Raw genomic sequence first — 17,239 nt, forward strand, 5'->3', positions numbered from 1 at the left:
TTCAAGTTGAACAAATATATTTCAAGGAAGACGCAATACATGAAAGTCACAGATCAAGTAAACAGGTTAAGACATGTGTACACTTTAACAGTCAATTCATAACTAAGTCCAAGTCTAGCAGCCACTGGCTGGCTGGCCGCTTAGGTGGCGCTGCTGCTGCATGGCTGGCAGACAGCGCCGCATGTAGAGGACGCGTGTAACTGCGCGGTGGCACTTTGAAAGATCGGCAAGTCGCAGCACTTTTCCCCCTTTGAAGTTTTTGCACAGGTCTTGATGGAGGTGGCCTGTAGATTGCTAACGTCCATAGGTGTTGTTTGACTGACCATAAAGTCTCGAGGAGGAGGCTTCCCGTACGGACGGAAGTGTCCCCGATGATAATGGGTCGAGATGACAGGAGACGTGGGGGTCGAATCTGCTGGGGCCCCGTGCACCAATCTGCCCGTTGTGGCAAGTCCGGTTGTTATAGCAGGAGACATAGGCGATGTGTCCGTGTCCGTAGGAGAAGGAGGCGAGTAGAGTTGCTCCGACAGATGATGGTCATCTGGTTCCTGCATGGGCACGTCTCCTGGTGGTGTCAGTTCTTGTGCTGGCACTGATATGATGGTGAGAGGACTGCGTTGTGAGTAATGAGAGATTCCAGTATCCTGAGGGTCAGGTAGAGCCGAAGGTGGTGTAGCGGCATCCGGAACAGGCGTTGCCGGCACACGAGGCCAAAGCTAGTCCGAATGACGCACTGCAACACCCGTGTCCATCTGGATTTCATACAGGCATTGGCCAGGGTGTTGTAAGATGCGGCCAGGACTCCATTTTGGCTGCCTGCCATATCCCCATACCCATACAAGGTCATCGGCAGTGAACCGGCCAAGCGAAGGCACCCGCGGCCGTAAGGTGGAAGGCCCCAGAAGATGAAGTAGCGTGCGGGGCTGTCGGCCATATAGAGCTCATCCGGGCTGTGGTCGCCCATGGCGGTGAAACGGTAAGAAGCCAGAAATTGGAGAAACGCATCATCAGCAGAAGAAGTCAGGAGTTTCCTCATCTGAGCCTTAAATGTGCGGACCAGTCATTCAGCCTCACCGTTTGACTGTGGATGGAACGGAGGGGCCGTGACGTGCATGACGCCGTAACGGGCACAAAAATCCGCAAAATTGGAAGAGGCCATTACCAGTAACAAAAGTAGAGGGAAGGCCTTCCAAAGAGAAAATGCGAGCTAGATCATTGGTGGTTTGCCACGGTGGTAGGCGACGTGCAACGGACAATGAAAAGAAAGTGAGAGTAGGCGTCAATAACGAGAAGCCAATAAGTACCTAAAAAAGGTCCCACGAAGTCAGCATGAATACACTCCCAGGGGGTGGCGGCCTGTGATGCACAAGGGCCGCAGGCAGCGACCATGTGTGTGATTTCAGAGTCGATGCCGGGCCAGTACACATGACAGCGTGCCAGAGATTTTGTGCGAGAGACACCCCAGTGCCCTTGGTGAAGGAGGCGCAAGACCAACGCATGCAAAGATGCAGGTTCTACAACACGCGGTGAAACATTGTCGGTGGAAAGGAGGATAACACTATCCCTAGCCATGAGGCGGTAACGCAAAGCGTAGTAGTTCCGCAATGGATCAGAAGTCTTAGCGGACGGATGATCTGGCCAACCCTTCTGAATACAGCGTAAAACCCAGAAGAGGGTAGGGCCAGAACCCGTAGCAGCCGCGAGCCGGTCCCCGGTGATGGGGAACCCGTTCACAACCCGCTGCTCGGCAACATCCAGGTGGAAACACAAAAGTTCGTCCCTATTGAATGCCAGATCAGGACCTGTGGGAAGGCGAGACAGTGCGTCAGCATTTACATGTTGAGCTGTTGGCCGGAAATTAATCTCATAATTGAAACGAGACAAGTAAAGAGCCCAACGCTGGAGGCGGCGGTGTGCAGCCTTGTTGGGAAGTGACGTCGATGGATGAAACAATGAAACAAGCGGTTTGTGATCCATAACAAGATGAAATTTGGATCCATAGAGAAGAACACCAAACTTATGAAGAGCATAAGTAATGGCCAAAGCTGCTTTTTCAACTTGAGAATACTTTTGTTGGGCATCCGTGAGCGTTTTGGAGGCATAAGCAATGGGTTGTTCAGAACAGTCAGAAAAACGGTGCGCAAGGACTGCACTGACCCCGTATTGAGAGGCGTCCGCGGCAAGAACAAGATGTTGGCCAGGTCAATAAGTAGCCAGGCACGGGGTCTGTTTCAGCATAGTCTTCAATTTCTGGAAAGCCGCATCGCATGACGCGGACCAGTGAAAAGGCATGTTTTTATGCAGCAGGCGATGCAACGGCTGAGCCACCGAAGCAGCAGACGGTAAAAATTTGTGATAGTATGCTATTTTCCCCAAGAAGGCCTGCAGTTCCTTAACAGATGTAGGGCGAGGAAGGGCATCGATCGCAGCGACAGTTTTCTGAAGCAGACGAATACCATCCTGAGAGAGTTGAAACCCCAAGTACGTGATAGATGCCTGAAAAAATTTTGATTTCTGAAGATTACACTTAAGACCGGCAGTCTGTAAGACATGAGAAAGTGTGCGGAGATTTTGAAGATGTTCTTCAGTGGTGGAGCCAGTGACAACAATGCCATCCTGGTAATTTATACACCCAGGGACAGTGAGCAATAATTGTTCCAAGAATCGCTGAAAGAGAGCAGGGGTGCTGGCAACTCCGAATGGCAATCGTTGGTATTGATAGAGGCCGAAAGGCGTGTTAAGGACCAGAAACTGCCGGGAAGCAGCGCCGAGAGGAAGTTGATGATAAGCTTCTGACAGGTCAAGTTCAGAAAAATATTGGCCTCCAGCAAGTTTAGTGAACAGTTCTTCAGGTCGAGGCATAATGTAAGTGTCGATAAGGCATTGAGCATTTACAGTGGCTTTGAAATCACCACAGAGACGAGTATCACCATTTGGCTCAGCAACGATGACGACAGGAGAGGACCACTCACTGGAAGTGACAGGAAGCAAGACCCCTGAAGCAGTGAGACGATCCAGCTCCCATTTGACCTGATCACGAGGGCCACAGGAATGGGCCGAACCCAAAAGAACTTAGGCCGAGCAGTGGGTTTGAGCATGATATGAGCTTCAAAGTCGTTTGCATGGCCTAACCCAGGAGAAAAAAGGAACGAAAATGTCGTCAACAAGGAATCCAATTGAGCATAAGGAATAGCATCAGAGACAATATTGACAGAGTCATCTATGGAGAACCCAAAAACGCGAGAGGCATTGAAACCAAGAAGATTCTCCGCATTACTATGGTCGACCACAAGTATGGGAACAGTGTGAACGACAGATTTGTAAGATACCTCAGCATCAAATTGTCTCAAGAGAGAAATCTTCTGTTTATTGTAAGTCCCTAATTGCCTAGTTACAGGTGACAGGATTGGAGAACCCAACTGAAGATATGTCTGAGAATTGATGATAGTGGCAGCAGAACCAGTATCCACCTGAATGCGAACATCTCAACCAAGTATTTGGACAGTGAGGAATAACTTCCCTGAAAGGGAAGAAGTACAATAGACAGACAATACAGAATCAGAATCAGCATCATGTTCATGAAAATCATGTATGCAGTCGGATTTGCTAATGGATTACACATGACCCTTTTTTTTTTGCATTTGTGACACACGGCCCAACGTTGTGGACAATCTTCTCGCGAATGTTTCGTAAAACACCGCGGACATGAAGGAAGTTGCCGTGGGTTTTGCTGCAGTTTCTTAGAGGTTTGTTTACGGTTAGGCCGAGGCTGCGCTTGGGAGCATACTACGGCCACGTCAGCTGGTGTGGACACGTCACACGCTTCGTCAACATCGCACAGAGGTTGTATTTCCCCGACGTCGCCCCATGCCTCTATTTGCGCTCCAGCGGCGTGAGAAATTTGAAAAGACTGAGTGATGGATAGGACTTCATCTAGAGTCAGATTTGCCGACTGAAGGGCACGTTGCCTAACTTCTTTGTCGGGCGCCGATCGGATAATAGCATCCTGTACCATGGAATCGGCATTGGATTCTTTGTGAACTTCAGTAACAAATTTACACTTTCTACTGAGGCCGTGAAGTTCAGCAGCCCAAGCGTGATAGGATTGATTTGGTTGCTTTTGACAACGATAAAAGGCAACACGAGAGGCTACCACATGTGTTTCCTTTTGAAAATAGACGGACAGAAGTGAGCACATTTCAGCAGAGGACAAAGACGCAGGATCTTTCAAAGGAGCCAATTGCGATAACAACCGATACGTTTGAGGTGAAATTCCTGAAAGGATCGGAGACTTACATGTTTGTTCGTTCGCGACATGAAATGCCAAGAAGTGCTGTCGAAGACGTTTTTCGTAATCAGACCAGTCTTCCACCATCTCGTCATAAGGAGGAAAACTAGGTAGAGACAAGGCGAGAGACGCCCCGCATTTGATGCCACGACGAAATCACGAATTGCATTTGTGAGAAGCGTTTGCTATTCTATGAGACGTTGCAATAGTTGCTCTAAAGTAGCCATGGAAACATGTGGGTCAACGATGGAAAAGAAAAATCACTACCTCGTTGCCAATTGTTATAACTTCAAGTTGAACAAATATATTTCAAGGAAGACGCAATACATGAAAGTCACAGATCAAGTAAACAGAGTAAGACGTGTGTACACTTTAACAGTCAAATCAAAACTGAGTCCAAGTCTAGCAGCTGCTGGCTGGCTGGCCGCTTAGGTGGCGCTGCTGCTGCTGTATGGCTGGCAGACAGCGCCGCATGTAGGGATGTGGGTAACTGCGCTTCAGCACTTTGAAAGATCGGCGAGTCACGACAATCATCATCATCATCTTCTCTCTTTTGTAATAAGACTTGGGAAATGAATCTTGTAGAAGTTATTGTTATCTGCTTTTCTAGTAATTAAAATAATGGAAAATAACACAACTTATCTCAAATACTTCACATTGGTCATTGTCTCATTAGGAAAATGGTGGCAAGGGATAGGAAGGATCATCTTGTGCACTCAGTGTATATTCTTATAGGCTTCATTCAGCGTGTCGAAGAAACGGTATTGACAGCTGTTGTAGGAACAGGGTGCAACCAACTGTATTTTACGGCTGAGGTGGAATGAATGGTGCCTGTCATCTAAGCTCCGAGGTCATACTCAGATCATACCAGTGACTGGCAGAGAAGTGAAGCTCAAAATGTGCAAAATTGCCCTCAAAATTGATGTACACAGGCTTGGCATGCTGCAAGAAATGCAGGACATCTAACAGGGAGTGATGCCCGTGCCCATGCACTAATTCACTCTGACTGACTGGTTGACAAGGGGTTCCGATATGGGGTGAGGAAGCTGTGGAGTGGCTCCTACTACATGAGGTCTGCAAGGCCGTCTACATCTGTGTTTTAAAAGTATGGATCAACCACTTAGGCTCCGCCTTGTAGGTGGGGCAAAATGGGGTGTTGGTCCGGTGTTTGATATTGTTGTGGTGGCAGAAGGCCTGAAAATATGACGACATGAATTGGGGACCATTTTCTGACATCAGTTTGCATGACCTGCTCTTTGTGGCAAATATCACCAGGAGTACACAGATGGTAGCAGGTGTGGTAGTGGATGGCATCCACACCACATAAGGGAAGTTTAAGAGGGCATCAATCACCAGCAGATACATAGCTTCCAGAAATGACCCAGCAAAATCAATATGGATCCTCTCCCCTGTGTCGTGAGTGCATCCATGTCGAGAAATGTGCAGAGTCTGCCTAATTGAAGGACCAGGCACAATAGGAATGTACATGCATTTGATGTTGGCATCTTTGCTAGGCCAGTAGACATGTCACTATGTCAAAGTGTTCACGCCTATTATTCTCCATTGGGAAGCATGAAGGAGCTGGAGGATTCAGGACTGGAATGGGGGAGGAATAATAACACGGCATTCAGAGACCTCCGTAGCTGACTTTAAGACACTCTTTGTGACATTAAACCAGTAGCACAATGCAAAATAATTGAAAAAGGCCAAGTCAGGTTGGCTGGAAGCAAGCTCTTTTCACCCCTTCTGTATCACAGATAAAATTTTCTGCAGGGCCGGGTCATGGGACAATATCCTGGCCTACCTCACGTAAGGTCTGCTGGAGTTGTCCACAGTTTATTTTAGATGTTGGTCCAGGGCAAAACTAACCGATTCCTAGTGGTAAAATTGTGTGTCGCAGCCAGTAGAAAGGCAGGACTCGGCATCTACATTGGTGTGCTGGGCAGTGGAATGAAAGTGGATTTCCTGGTGGTACTTGCATAAAAGCAATGATGAGTGCTGGTTATTTGCTTCTGTACCAGGTCGGGAGAGTAGTTGCGGGAAGCAAAAGCTGTTTTCAGGTTGTTGGTGTAATGGTTCAGGGATTCCAGACTGGAACAGATTCGTTTGCCACGACGACCTAGGCTGTAGGGAAGGGACCGTTTGATGTGGAATGGGTGGCAGCTGTCATAATGGAGGTACTGTTGCTTGTTGGTGGGTTTGATGTGGATGGATGTGTGAAGCTGGCCATTGGACAGGTGGAGGTCAACGTCAAGGAAAGTGGCATGGGATTTGGAGTAGGACCAGGTGAATCTGATGGAACCAAAGGAGTTGAGGTTGGAGAGGAAATTCTGGAATTCTTCTTCACTGTGAGTCCAGATCATGAAGATGTCATCAATAAATCTGTACCAAACTTTGGGTTGGCAGGCCTGGGTAACCAAGAAGGCTTCCTCTAAGCGACCCATGAATAGGTTGGCGTACGAGGGGGCCATCCTGGTACCCATGGCTGTTCCCTTTAATTGTTGGTATGTCTGGCCTTCAAAAGTGAAGAAGTTGTGGGTTGGGATGAAGTTGGCTAAGGTAATGAGGAAAGAGGTTTTAGGTAGGGTGGCAGGTGATCGGCGTGAAAGGAAGTGCTCCATCGCAGCGAGGCCCCGGACGTGCGGAATATTTGTGTATAAGGAAGTGGCATCAATGGTTACAAGGATGGTTTCCGGGGGTAAAAGATTGGGTAAGGATTCCAGACGTTCGAGAAAGTGGTTGGTGTCTTTGATGAAGTATGGGAGACTGGATGTAATGGGTTAAAGGTGTTGATCTACGTAGGCAGAGATACATTCTGTGGAGGCTTGGTAACCAGCTACAATGGGACGGCCGGGATGATTGGGTTTGTGAATTTTAGGAAGAAGGTAGAAGGTAGGGGTGCGGGGTGTTGGTGGGGTCAGGAGGTTGATGGAATCAGGTGAAAGGTTTTGCAGGGGGCCTAAGGTTCTGAGGATTCCTTGAAGCTCCGCCTGGACATCAGGAATGGGATTACCTTGGCAAACTATGTATGTGGTGTTGTCTGAAAGCTGACGCAGTCCCTCAGCCACATACTCCCAACGATCAAGTACCTCGGTCGTGGAACCCTTGTCCGCCGGAAGAATGACGATGGATCGGTCAGCCTTCAGATCACGGATAGCCTGGGCTTCAGCAGTGGTGATGTTGGGAGTAGGATTAAGGTTTTTTAAGAAGGATTGAGAGGCAAGGCTGGAAGTCAGAAATTCCTGGAAAGTTTGGAGAGGGTGATTTTGAGGAAGAGGAGGTGGGTCCCGCTGTGACGGAGGATGGAACTATTCCAGGCTGGGTTCAATTTGGATAGTGTCTTGGGGAGTTGGATCATTAGGAGTAGGATTAGGATCATTTTTCTTCATGGCAAAGTGATATTTCCAGCAGAGTGTATGGGTGTAGGACAGTAAATCTTTGACAAGGGCTGTTTGGTTGAATCTGGGAGTGGGGCTGAAGGTGAGGCCTTTCGTTAGGACAGAGGTTTTGGATTGGGAGAGAGGTTTGGAGGAAAGGTTAACTACTGAATTAGGGTGTTGTGGTTCCAGATTGTGTTGATTGGAATTTTGAGGTTTTGGGGGGAGTGGAGCTGGAAGTGGGAGATTGAGTAGATGGGAGAGACTGGGTCTGTGTGCAATGAGAGGAGGTTGAGGTTTGCTGGAAAGGTTGTGAATGGTGAGTGAGTTGCCTTTCCGGAGGTGGGAAACGGGGAGATTGGATAGTTTTTTGAGGTGGAGGGTGGCATGCTGTTCTAATTTGCGGTTGGCCTGTAGGAGAATGCTCTGAACAGCCGGTGTGGATGTGGGAGAGGAAAGATTGAGGACTTTTATTAAGGATAGGAGTTGACGGGTGTGTTCATTGGCTGAGTTGATGTGTAGGTGAAGGATTAGGTGGGTGAGGGCAATGGATTGTTCAGTTTGGAACTGGTATAGGGACTGATGGAAAGAAGGGTTACAGCCAGAGATGGGAACTTTAAGTGTGAGGCCTTTGGGGGTAATGCCAAATGTCAGACAAGCCTGAGAAAATAAAATATGGGAGTGTAATCTGGCTAGGGCGAAGGCATGTTTGCGGAGGGAATGTAAATAAAACTTAATGGGGTCGTTGTGGGGGTGTTGTGAGGGTGACATGGTATTAGAAGGTGGAAAGTATAACATGAGGCTGAAATGAAAATGAAAATAAAAATATATGGGGAGAGATAAAGGTGAACTAGAAAGCAACTGGAGATCTGGTGTGAAAAAAGGCGAAAAAGTGTTGGTTATAGCTGGGCTATGTTAATCCTGTGGTGAACTTAGGTTGGTAGACAACGATGTGCACAAAGGTTAGGTGGTTGTGTTGCCGCCAAAACACGTTAAAGAGTGGAGCAATTCGGGAAAATTTCGAAAAAACTGCGTGTAAATGTATTAAAAGGAGTGGTTTTGTGGTGGCAGATTGTGAAAATGAGGTTAACAATTGTCTGTCGAAGAAATAATGACGTTAAAACCTGTGGGAAGCAGCTAAAAAAGATCAGTGATGTGGGAAAAACAGAAATGAAAAAAAGCGAAAGTTATTAGAACTAGCCGAAATGGCTGTTTAATAGCTGAAAGGAACTGTTTATGAACTGGAAACGGTGGATTTTATAGCAGCGGTAGTGTTGAAAGCGGAAGAAAGCACTTCCTTTCACGCCGATCGCCTGCCACCCTACCTAAAACCTCTTTCCTCATTACCTTAGCCAGCTTCATCCTGACCCACAACTTCTTCACTTTTGAAGGCCAGACATACCAACAATTAAAGGGAATAGCCATGGGTACCAGGATGGCCCCCTCGTACGCCAACCTATTCATGGGTCGCTTAGAGGAAGCCTTCTTGGTTACCCAGGCCTGCCAACCCAAAGTTTGGTACAGATTTATTGATGACATCTTCATGATCTGGACTCACAGTGAAGAAGAACTCCAGAATTTCCTCTCCAACCTCAACTCCTTTGGTTCCATCAGATTCACCTGGTCCTACTCCACCTGTCCAATGGCCAGCTTCACACGTCCGTCCACATCAAACCCACCAACAAGCAACAGTACCTCCATTATGACAGCTGCCACCCATTCCACATCAAACGGCCCCTTCCCTACAGCCTAGGTCTTCGTGGCAAACGAATGTGCTCCAATCCGGAATCCCTGAACCATTACACCAACAACCTGAAAACAGCTTTCACATCCCGCAACTACACTCCTGACCTGGTACAGAAGCAAATAACGAGAGCCACTTCCTCATCTCAAACCCAGAACCTCTCACAGAAGAACCCCAAAAGTGCCATTAAACGCTTCTTTGACTATGAGATATTTCTGTAAAGTTTTCAGTGCATTGAAAGTTTTGATGAGTGATGCCACGAGAAACTGCTCTTCATGTTCATTTTCACGTTCGTCAGTCGTTTTGGCTTTGGATGTCAGATACAATTTCTTCTTTTCTTGCTGCTGTGTACATGGTAAGACTGTAGTCTACCTGGGCAAAGTTCTCTGTTTCACAAGTTGACAAAGGTGGACAAAATTCTTGTACTAATCCCGCCAGTAGAATATCATACTACTCTCCATCACCACCACCATCAGTTGTTGCTGAAAACATGTTGCCCTCGCTGTGGGATGATGAAGAAAGATCTCTGAGTCTTGCATGTTTAAAACAATTTACAGTTGTCTTTTGCCTGACATTTTCCCACACTTTTGATGCCATTAAAATTGCACCAAGAACATTGAAAACTGTTTCGTTCTCTTCTTCAGTTTTTTGTAACATGTTCATCACTTTTAGTTTCCTGCACTGCATTTACAGAGATTTTGTAACTCCCAGGTCCATTGGTTGTAAAACTGAAGTTATGTTTGGAGGTAAAAACTTGAGCTTCATGCACTGCAGATTATCAGCTACTGGATGAGCAGGGTAGTTATCAACCAGGAAAATAATTTTTCATTTTTTTGATTTCAACTGATAGCCCCAGTTACGCAACCACTTTTGAAAAATCTCAGTTGTCATCCAACATTTTGCATTGTTTTCATAAACTACAGGTAGGGGGCATGTTTTTAAAACATCTTACGTTTTCTCGATTTTCCCATCACCAAAACCTTTCCTTTACATTATCCCATAGTAGCTGCAGTAATCATGACTGTACTTCTTGTCTTAAGACATTTTCCATGCCCGAACACTGTTCACCTGTAAAACAAGCCAGTTTCATTGGTTTGAACATATGATCTGGCTTGTAACCTTCTTGCAAAACAGGCCACTTATTAGGTAGCCACTCATCTTTTTTCCCAGTGATAATATCATGATGAACTTGGAAACATTGTATCCAAGATGAAGAACAATTGAAGTTTGAATTTCCCAACAGATGCCCAAATTCATTGGCTTTTGCTTGAAGAATAGGTCCTTTGATTGGTACATTCTTTGATCTTTGCCGCTTAAACCATGTAAGTAAAGCTTCTTCAGTATCTTTGGGTTCATGTGATCTCACCTGTTTGACTTTTAAAGATCGTTGTTTGAAAAGAGACTTTATTTTCTCTCTCTGTCCTGCCAAATTGTAGAAATCGTTGAGTGTGGCATGCCCCATTCCTTCATGATGCAGAAGTTTGTTTCCCTATTTTCTAATCACCATTTTATGTGTGACTTTTCTTTAGTATTAAATAGGTTCCTATCTTTCTGCAACATATTCAAAGCAATGCTCCCATTGACTGTTTAACAAACACACACACACACACACACACACACACACACACACACACACACACACGATATACAGAAAACAAGAGTCAGAAAATAAGGATTAATATATTATTAGTAATCCACAGATATGTAACAAACAGAAATGAACATTGGACGTTATAGCTGATACATTTATGCAGAACCATTAGATTTTGATGTTATAGCCAATGCATCTTTAAAAGTGATGCTACTATAAATGGTATCAATTGTAATACTGTTTGTACTGTATCACCCTCAGGTTTGTAACTGTAGCTTATTTTTTTACAGCTCTCCAGGTCTAAGTGAGTCACACAGCCACAAAAACTATTTGCTGCATAGTTGCTCCAATAGGATCAATCTAAGTAATCAACTTAGAAAGGTCTCGACTTTTTTTTTCCACCTCTTTAGACATCAAAGTGTGTTGGCTAGGAAACATTCACTCGATGGAACTGTGAACTGAGTCACATTCCATCCAAGTATGACTTTTCTCAAAAAAAACTTTAGTGTAATTAATACATCTGTGTTAAAGTTAATCTTAAAAGAGCATTTGATAATATCATGGTTTGTTTGCAGCTATTGGAATGCAAAATGACTTGGACAGGATTTCCCTTCATCACTTTTGACAGTGTGTCCATGGCACATGAGGAAAAAGTTGATACAACTAATTCACCTTGCATTTCATCAAACCAGTAACACATGGCATGCCAACTTTATAACGGGACATTGTAAAGTTATGAACAGCCGTTATAGTTTTACAATAAAATGCTCTTGCATGTGAAAATGGAGCTACTTTCACGGCCTGTAAGTCCATGGTGTACACTGAGCAGAACTTCTGCTGGGGACCTTTCTCATCTAGATAATTTTGCAGCTTTGCATGCACTTACCATTCTGTGTGCTGCGGCTGCCTGTATGTATACAACACAAATCCCACAAATCACACTGGTCTTTATGGTGGGAAAGTAAGTTAAGGTATTCTCTCTGAAAATCAAGAAATCAAGTTAAAGGTGGCCTAACTTAATGGTGGAACCTTCTCCATATTACATTTTACCTTGAAAGTCCATAGTCCTGTTGTTTGCATTGTAGAATAGGCTCAAGGTATAGTTTGGAGGGGATTTCATGCAGTAATGTGATGCCAGTTTCAGAAAGCAGTCCATGAATTCTTTTATGAAGGTTCTGTCATCTTTTTTCTTCATTTGTCTTACTGGAGAACATTTTGATTCTGAATCAGGGCTCATAACATGGTGGAATTATCCAGCCAATATCATACAGTCCATTCTTGAATCCCAAGAGTAATGAGAAATGTTTTTTTCATCTCATTTCTCAAAAGAGAAATCGGTGTGCCTTTTATCCTGGATTTGCCAGAGAGCTTCCTTAGATGTTTTGTAGAAATTGTGTCCACAAGACTCATTATGTAAATTCTGCTCTGATCTCATGACTTAAGTTTCTCAGATTGTGTTAAATACTGCGTGCCCATCACCAGCAGAAAATTGATGACACTTTTTTTGAATGGATTTCTGACATGTCTTCAAAGTATATGTCGAGCCTAATGTTCGTATCTCTTTTGGAGTGTTACAAGTAATTTTGCCACTTCAACATTTTTTATATTCAATATATGCTTGTCCATGTATTCTCAGAATTTTATTGAAGCTGTTCTTCCAATTATTGGCTCAGGCTTTAAATTACCTTTTCTTGTCAGTGTGTAAGTCACCATAAACTTTTTGACCATCCCATCCAACATCCTTGCTTCTGTCATCCTCCAATAATTTATCTGAGTGTTCTGGTAAGCAATCAGAACCATTGTGTGGCAAGTGTGTGAAGAAGTACTGTTGTTCCTGTGGCAACTAGACTGCTGTATTTTTTGAGCATTCTTGCAGAGAAGTAGCGAAGTTTCTGGATACAAAATATTTTTAAATCAGTTTAAGAAGATCAAAGTGATGTTCAAATTAATGTATTCGTGATGATGATGATAATAATAATAATCTGAAGAAAAATTACTTATATCATTAGATGGTCCAGGAATAGTGATTGATAACTGTATATACAGAATTAATTCTTCTTCTGTGACTTCACTATTGCTCGGATACAGTTCGTGCTTGTTGAAATCAAACAATGGAAAATACAAGATGGAATGTAACAATATTATGAGAAGGAAAGTTGCTACTCATCATATAGTGGAGATGCTAAGTCGCAGATAGGCACAACAAAAAATTGTGAGAGTCTTTTTGTTGTGCTTATCTGTGACTCAGCATCTCCGCTATATGGTGAGTACCAACTTTCCTTCTCATAATATTGTTCTTGCTTGTTGCTCATTCTGCATTTGCCAGAGAGATACAATTAAGTATTATGTAAATTCAAGGGGAGGGGAAGGGAGAAAGGAAAGGAAAGGAACCAATGATATCAGGTGCATCGGTACTTTGTAAAGAATCAGCACTGACAAGTGCAAAATGTGTGCCGGATAACGCCTCAAACCCAGGACCTCCTGCTTACTAGGCAGTTGCATTAACCACTGTAACAATTGGACACAGTGTTTATCGCAAATGTGTGGACTATCTCGGCACTTTCTCCAGCTGACTCAAATTCCCACCTCTAGTGCCATCTGTCTGCAGTTCCCATCAATGTCCTCCATACTCGCTAATTTTAGTTTCCCACTAGATGGTGTATGTAAATGCGCACATGCACTGATGGTTTTGGATTCATTGCCCATCGAAGCAAATCAACTACATGAATTTGTGGTGTTTTTTCTGTATCACAGCTGTGGATTCTGTGTGGTATCTGTTCTTTCGGACGTTTCCGAAAGAAAAAGACACCACACATTCATGCAACTGATTTGTCACATCACAGTACTGCAGCTGTGGTACTGCTAAGTTTTATAATTTTAGTGGATTGCTTTTAATGCAGGGTAAATAGTAAAACAATTTCCTTACCAGTCAATAACTCTCTGAAACAAATCATTGACTTAATATGCTAATTTCAACTGAGAACCAGTTTCTTCCTCAGTAAAAAGACATATTGTAAAATGCTGTTCATTGTCCTGAACTGAGGCGATAACCCAGGAACCACTTTTGTAAGCAATAATGAAGTTCTGTGACTGTGCACACTTTTGTTTTTATACAGTATTCAATACCATATCCAAAACACACTGGTTTTACACTTATGTGCTATTTCCATCTTTTTTGCTTTATTGCATATGTGGTTTTGTTTTATTTCATTTCCTTTGTAAATAATTCGAAATTAAAAATTTTGCATTCTGGAAGCAAGAGCAGATGTGCTGAGAGTCAAAGGCATCACCTGAAAAAATGCAAAAATCAACAATCTGTCTGTTACTGGTTTTGTTTCTTCACCAACTGTAAGTGGGTTTTGCTTCTGAAGAAGATACGTATAAAATTTACATCCATGGGATAATAGAAACAGCAGACCCAACAACAGCCAATTGTGCTCAGAACAAGTGACATCACACCTTCGCGCAGAAACATGCAGCTACCTGAGACGGTGGTCATGTGTGTATCAGTTGCGTTCATATGAATATCTGTGTGTGTGTGTGTGTGTGTGTGTGTGTGTGTGTGTGTGTGTGTTTGTGTGCAATTCAGAAGAAGACCTTTTGGCTGAAAGCTTACTTGTTTAGCAGTTATTTGTTGTGCCTGTCTGCATCTCCACTATATGATGTGTAGCAATCTGTCCTTTTCGTTATATTGTCATTATTCCATCCTGGATTTTCAATTGTTTGATTGTGTGTCATCTTCTAATGTTAAAACATGGAACATTCGACAAGTAATCGCCTTGCTATATATTCTCCAAAAAATATTAATACCTTAAATAGAGCACAAAACGTAGGTTGGTGACATTTTGTCATTCACATACTTTCAAACACAGTTGATTAAATGTTAGGTGACATGTTCAGTGAAGAGCCTCTTCTGAAATCCACATTGACTAGCTCAGAATCTCATATTTGCATGGGTGCTCAACCATTCTTAACTAAATTACCCTTTACAAAACTTTTGAGAAGGAAACTAATAGTGATATGGGTCAATAGTTAACAATACCTGCCCTATTACTGTTCTTAAAGAAGGGTCTAACAGTGGTGTACTTTAGTCTGTCTGGAAAGATCCTTGAGAAAGTGAAGCATTATGTAAAGGTTGAGGGCTTTTTTTGAAATAGAGGATAAAACTTAGTATAACATGAAAGGAGTTGCATATGTTTGCTTATCTTGACATTACTTTGTTGATTTTGTTCTCACATACAAAAATGTTTGGTTACGTGTTACTGACCTAGAAAATTCTGATGAGAAACTTTACAGATGAAGTTAAATTAAAAGTGTTAAATTGTTTTTCTGTATCAAGTTTTTGATCAGAAGCTTTCGAAACCTAATATTTACTGTCTTTCTTCTTTTATCCCCTTTTTATTCCAAAGTATAAAGGTTGCCCTATTGTTTCAAACAATGGAGAATCCAGGTTGGAATATAACTATATTGTGAAAAGGAAAATTGTTACTCGCCATATAGCAGAGATTCTGAATTGCAAACAGGCATAACAAAAAGACTGTCACAAATATATCTTTTGACCAGTAAGGCCGACAACACACACATACACAATCATGCAAATGCAACTCAGACACACATGACTGCAGTCCCAGGCTACTGAAGCTTAAGTTGCCTGAGAGTTGTTGTGTGTGTGTGTGTGTGTGTGTGTGTGTGTGTGTGTGTGTGTGTGTGTTTGAGCGCATGGGTGTGAATGTCATCTACTTTTGACGAAGGCCTTACTGGCCGTTAGCTTTATTTGTGACAGTCTTTTTGTTGTGCATATCTGTGACTCAGCATCACCCTAGTGTTTCTCCTTCATATTCCACATTAGATTCTTTCAAGTGTTTTGTCTCTTTCCTTCTCCCACTCTTTGCTGCTTTGAATTCCTGTTTTAGTAGTACTTACATAAGGACATATTTCAAGTTTCTGTTAATCCTTCTCAGGTTTGTATGAAGATAGTTTTACAGCATAAACTTATAGTCTTATTCAGTTATGTTCACTGTGCTCCAGTGATTCTTTATGGTTGTTTTTTTTTTTAAAATTGAGTGACATTTTACCAACACCATTAATTTCCAAATGTATTTATTAATCTTTTAAGCATAATCTTTGTTTTTACAGATGTCTTATTTTGGTCATTTTTATCTTTAGTGCATCACATACCGCACTGCAGCGGGACCTAACAAATCTCGTCAGAGGAGGAAAGGCGTAACTGCATCACAGTCACAAAATGTTGGCAGGAAAAAGAGGACAACAGAGGAAGATCATGATCCTTTGCCATCTAGTGCTTATTAATGAAAGTTCAGTGTATGCATGCATGTGTAAGTGGAATTTGACGGCAAGTGCTCTTGTAACATGAAAAACCAAAGTTAATCTTTCAAAGAAAATATTGATTCCTATGTTAGTTTGCTCCTTTTGTATATCTTTTTAAAGGCTATTTTGTGTAGTGTAACTGCAGGGAGTGTAGGGGCAGAAATTTTGTGTGTGTATGTAACTGTAATTGATTTCACTGTACATACAGAAGTATGGTTTTGTACATATGAGGTATTTTTATGCTTACATTAAAGTCTTTTTATAACATTATGTGAGTGGCAGTGAAACTATTGAGTCTTCTTGATGCAGATGATTCTTTTGCAAGTAATGTAAAATTTAATGTAATTTGGCAATTTCCCAGGAAAACTGAAAAAAAAAACATCAATTTTGGATAATATCCATAACGTAAGAGAGCTCTGCAAAATGAGGATCATATTCTTCATGTATCATCACAGTTCCAACATGGTAGAATCGACTGATCATATATGCAGGGGTTCACAATTTTCTATCAGTTCACATTTAGTTACTGTCAGTGACAGATATGAAACAAACAATTTCCACATAGTGTTACATCAGCTGTAAAAGCTTCGTTCAGTAATAATAATATATTTTGTTTGTAGCCTCTAACTGTAACTTATGGTAGCATTTACCCACTCAGACATATTTTATTTGCTGTACAAATATACAAAAAATAAAAATACTTACAACAAACAAAAATGAGAAAAAGCAAAGACAAGCCTATTTGCCATCATAGAAGCTTGTAATAGAATAGTACAGTGTTTTTCCACCTGTGGGCTCGTGAAGTGTTGCTTGAAGGATTGTGATCACATGAGTGACATCAGTTTAATCACTTTAAATGATGCAACCATAACTTGCAGCATGGAAATTTTTTGAAACTGTTAATTGTAAAT

General features: G+C 42.7%; 1 protein-coding gene across 3 annotated transcripts in view; it reads left to right on the forward strand.

Annotated features, from left to right (window-relative positions):
• Nucleotides 1-16,598, forward strand: part of LOC124802863 — a 232,542-nt gene extending 215,944 nt beyond the window's left edge. For all 3 annotated transcript variants that reach the window (XM_047263901.1, XM_047263900.1, XM_047263902.1), the window contains one exon: nt 16,167-16,598. In XM_047263901.1, the coding sequence (XP_047119857.1) occupies nt 16,167-16,310 (144 nt within the window). In that variant the 3' untranslated portion in view covers nt 16,311-16,598. The remainder of the gene's footprint in view (nt 1-16,166) is intronic.
• The last annotated feature ends 641 nt before the right edge of the window (nt 16,599-17,239 follow it).

The sequence above is a fragment of the Schistocerca piceifrons genome, chromosome 6 (genome assembly GCF_021461385.2).
Source record: "Schistocerca piceifrons isolate TAMUIC-IGC-003096 chromosome 6, iqSchPice1.1, whole genome shotgun sequence".
NCBI classification, from domain to species: domain Eukaryota; kingdom Metazoa; phylum Arthropoda; class Insecta; order Orthoptera; family Acrididae; genus Schistocerca; species Schistocerca piceifrons.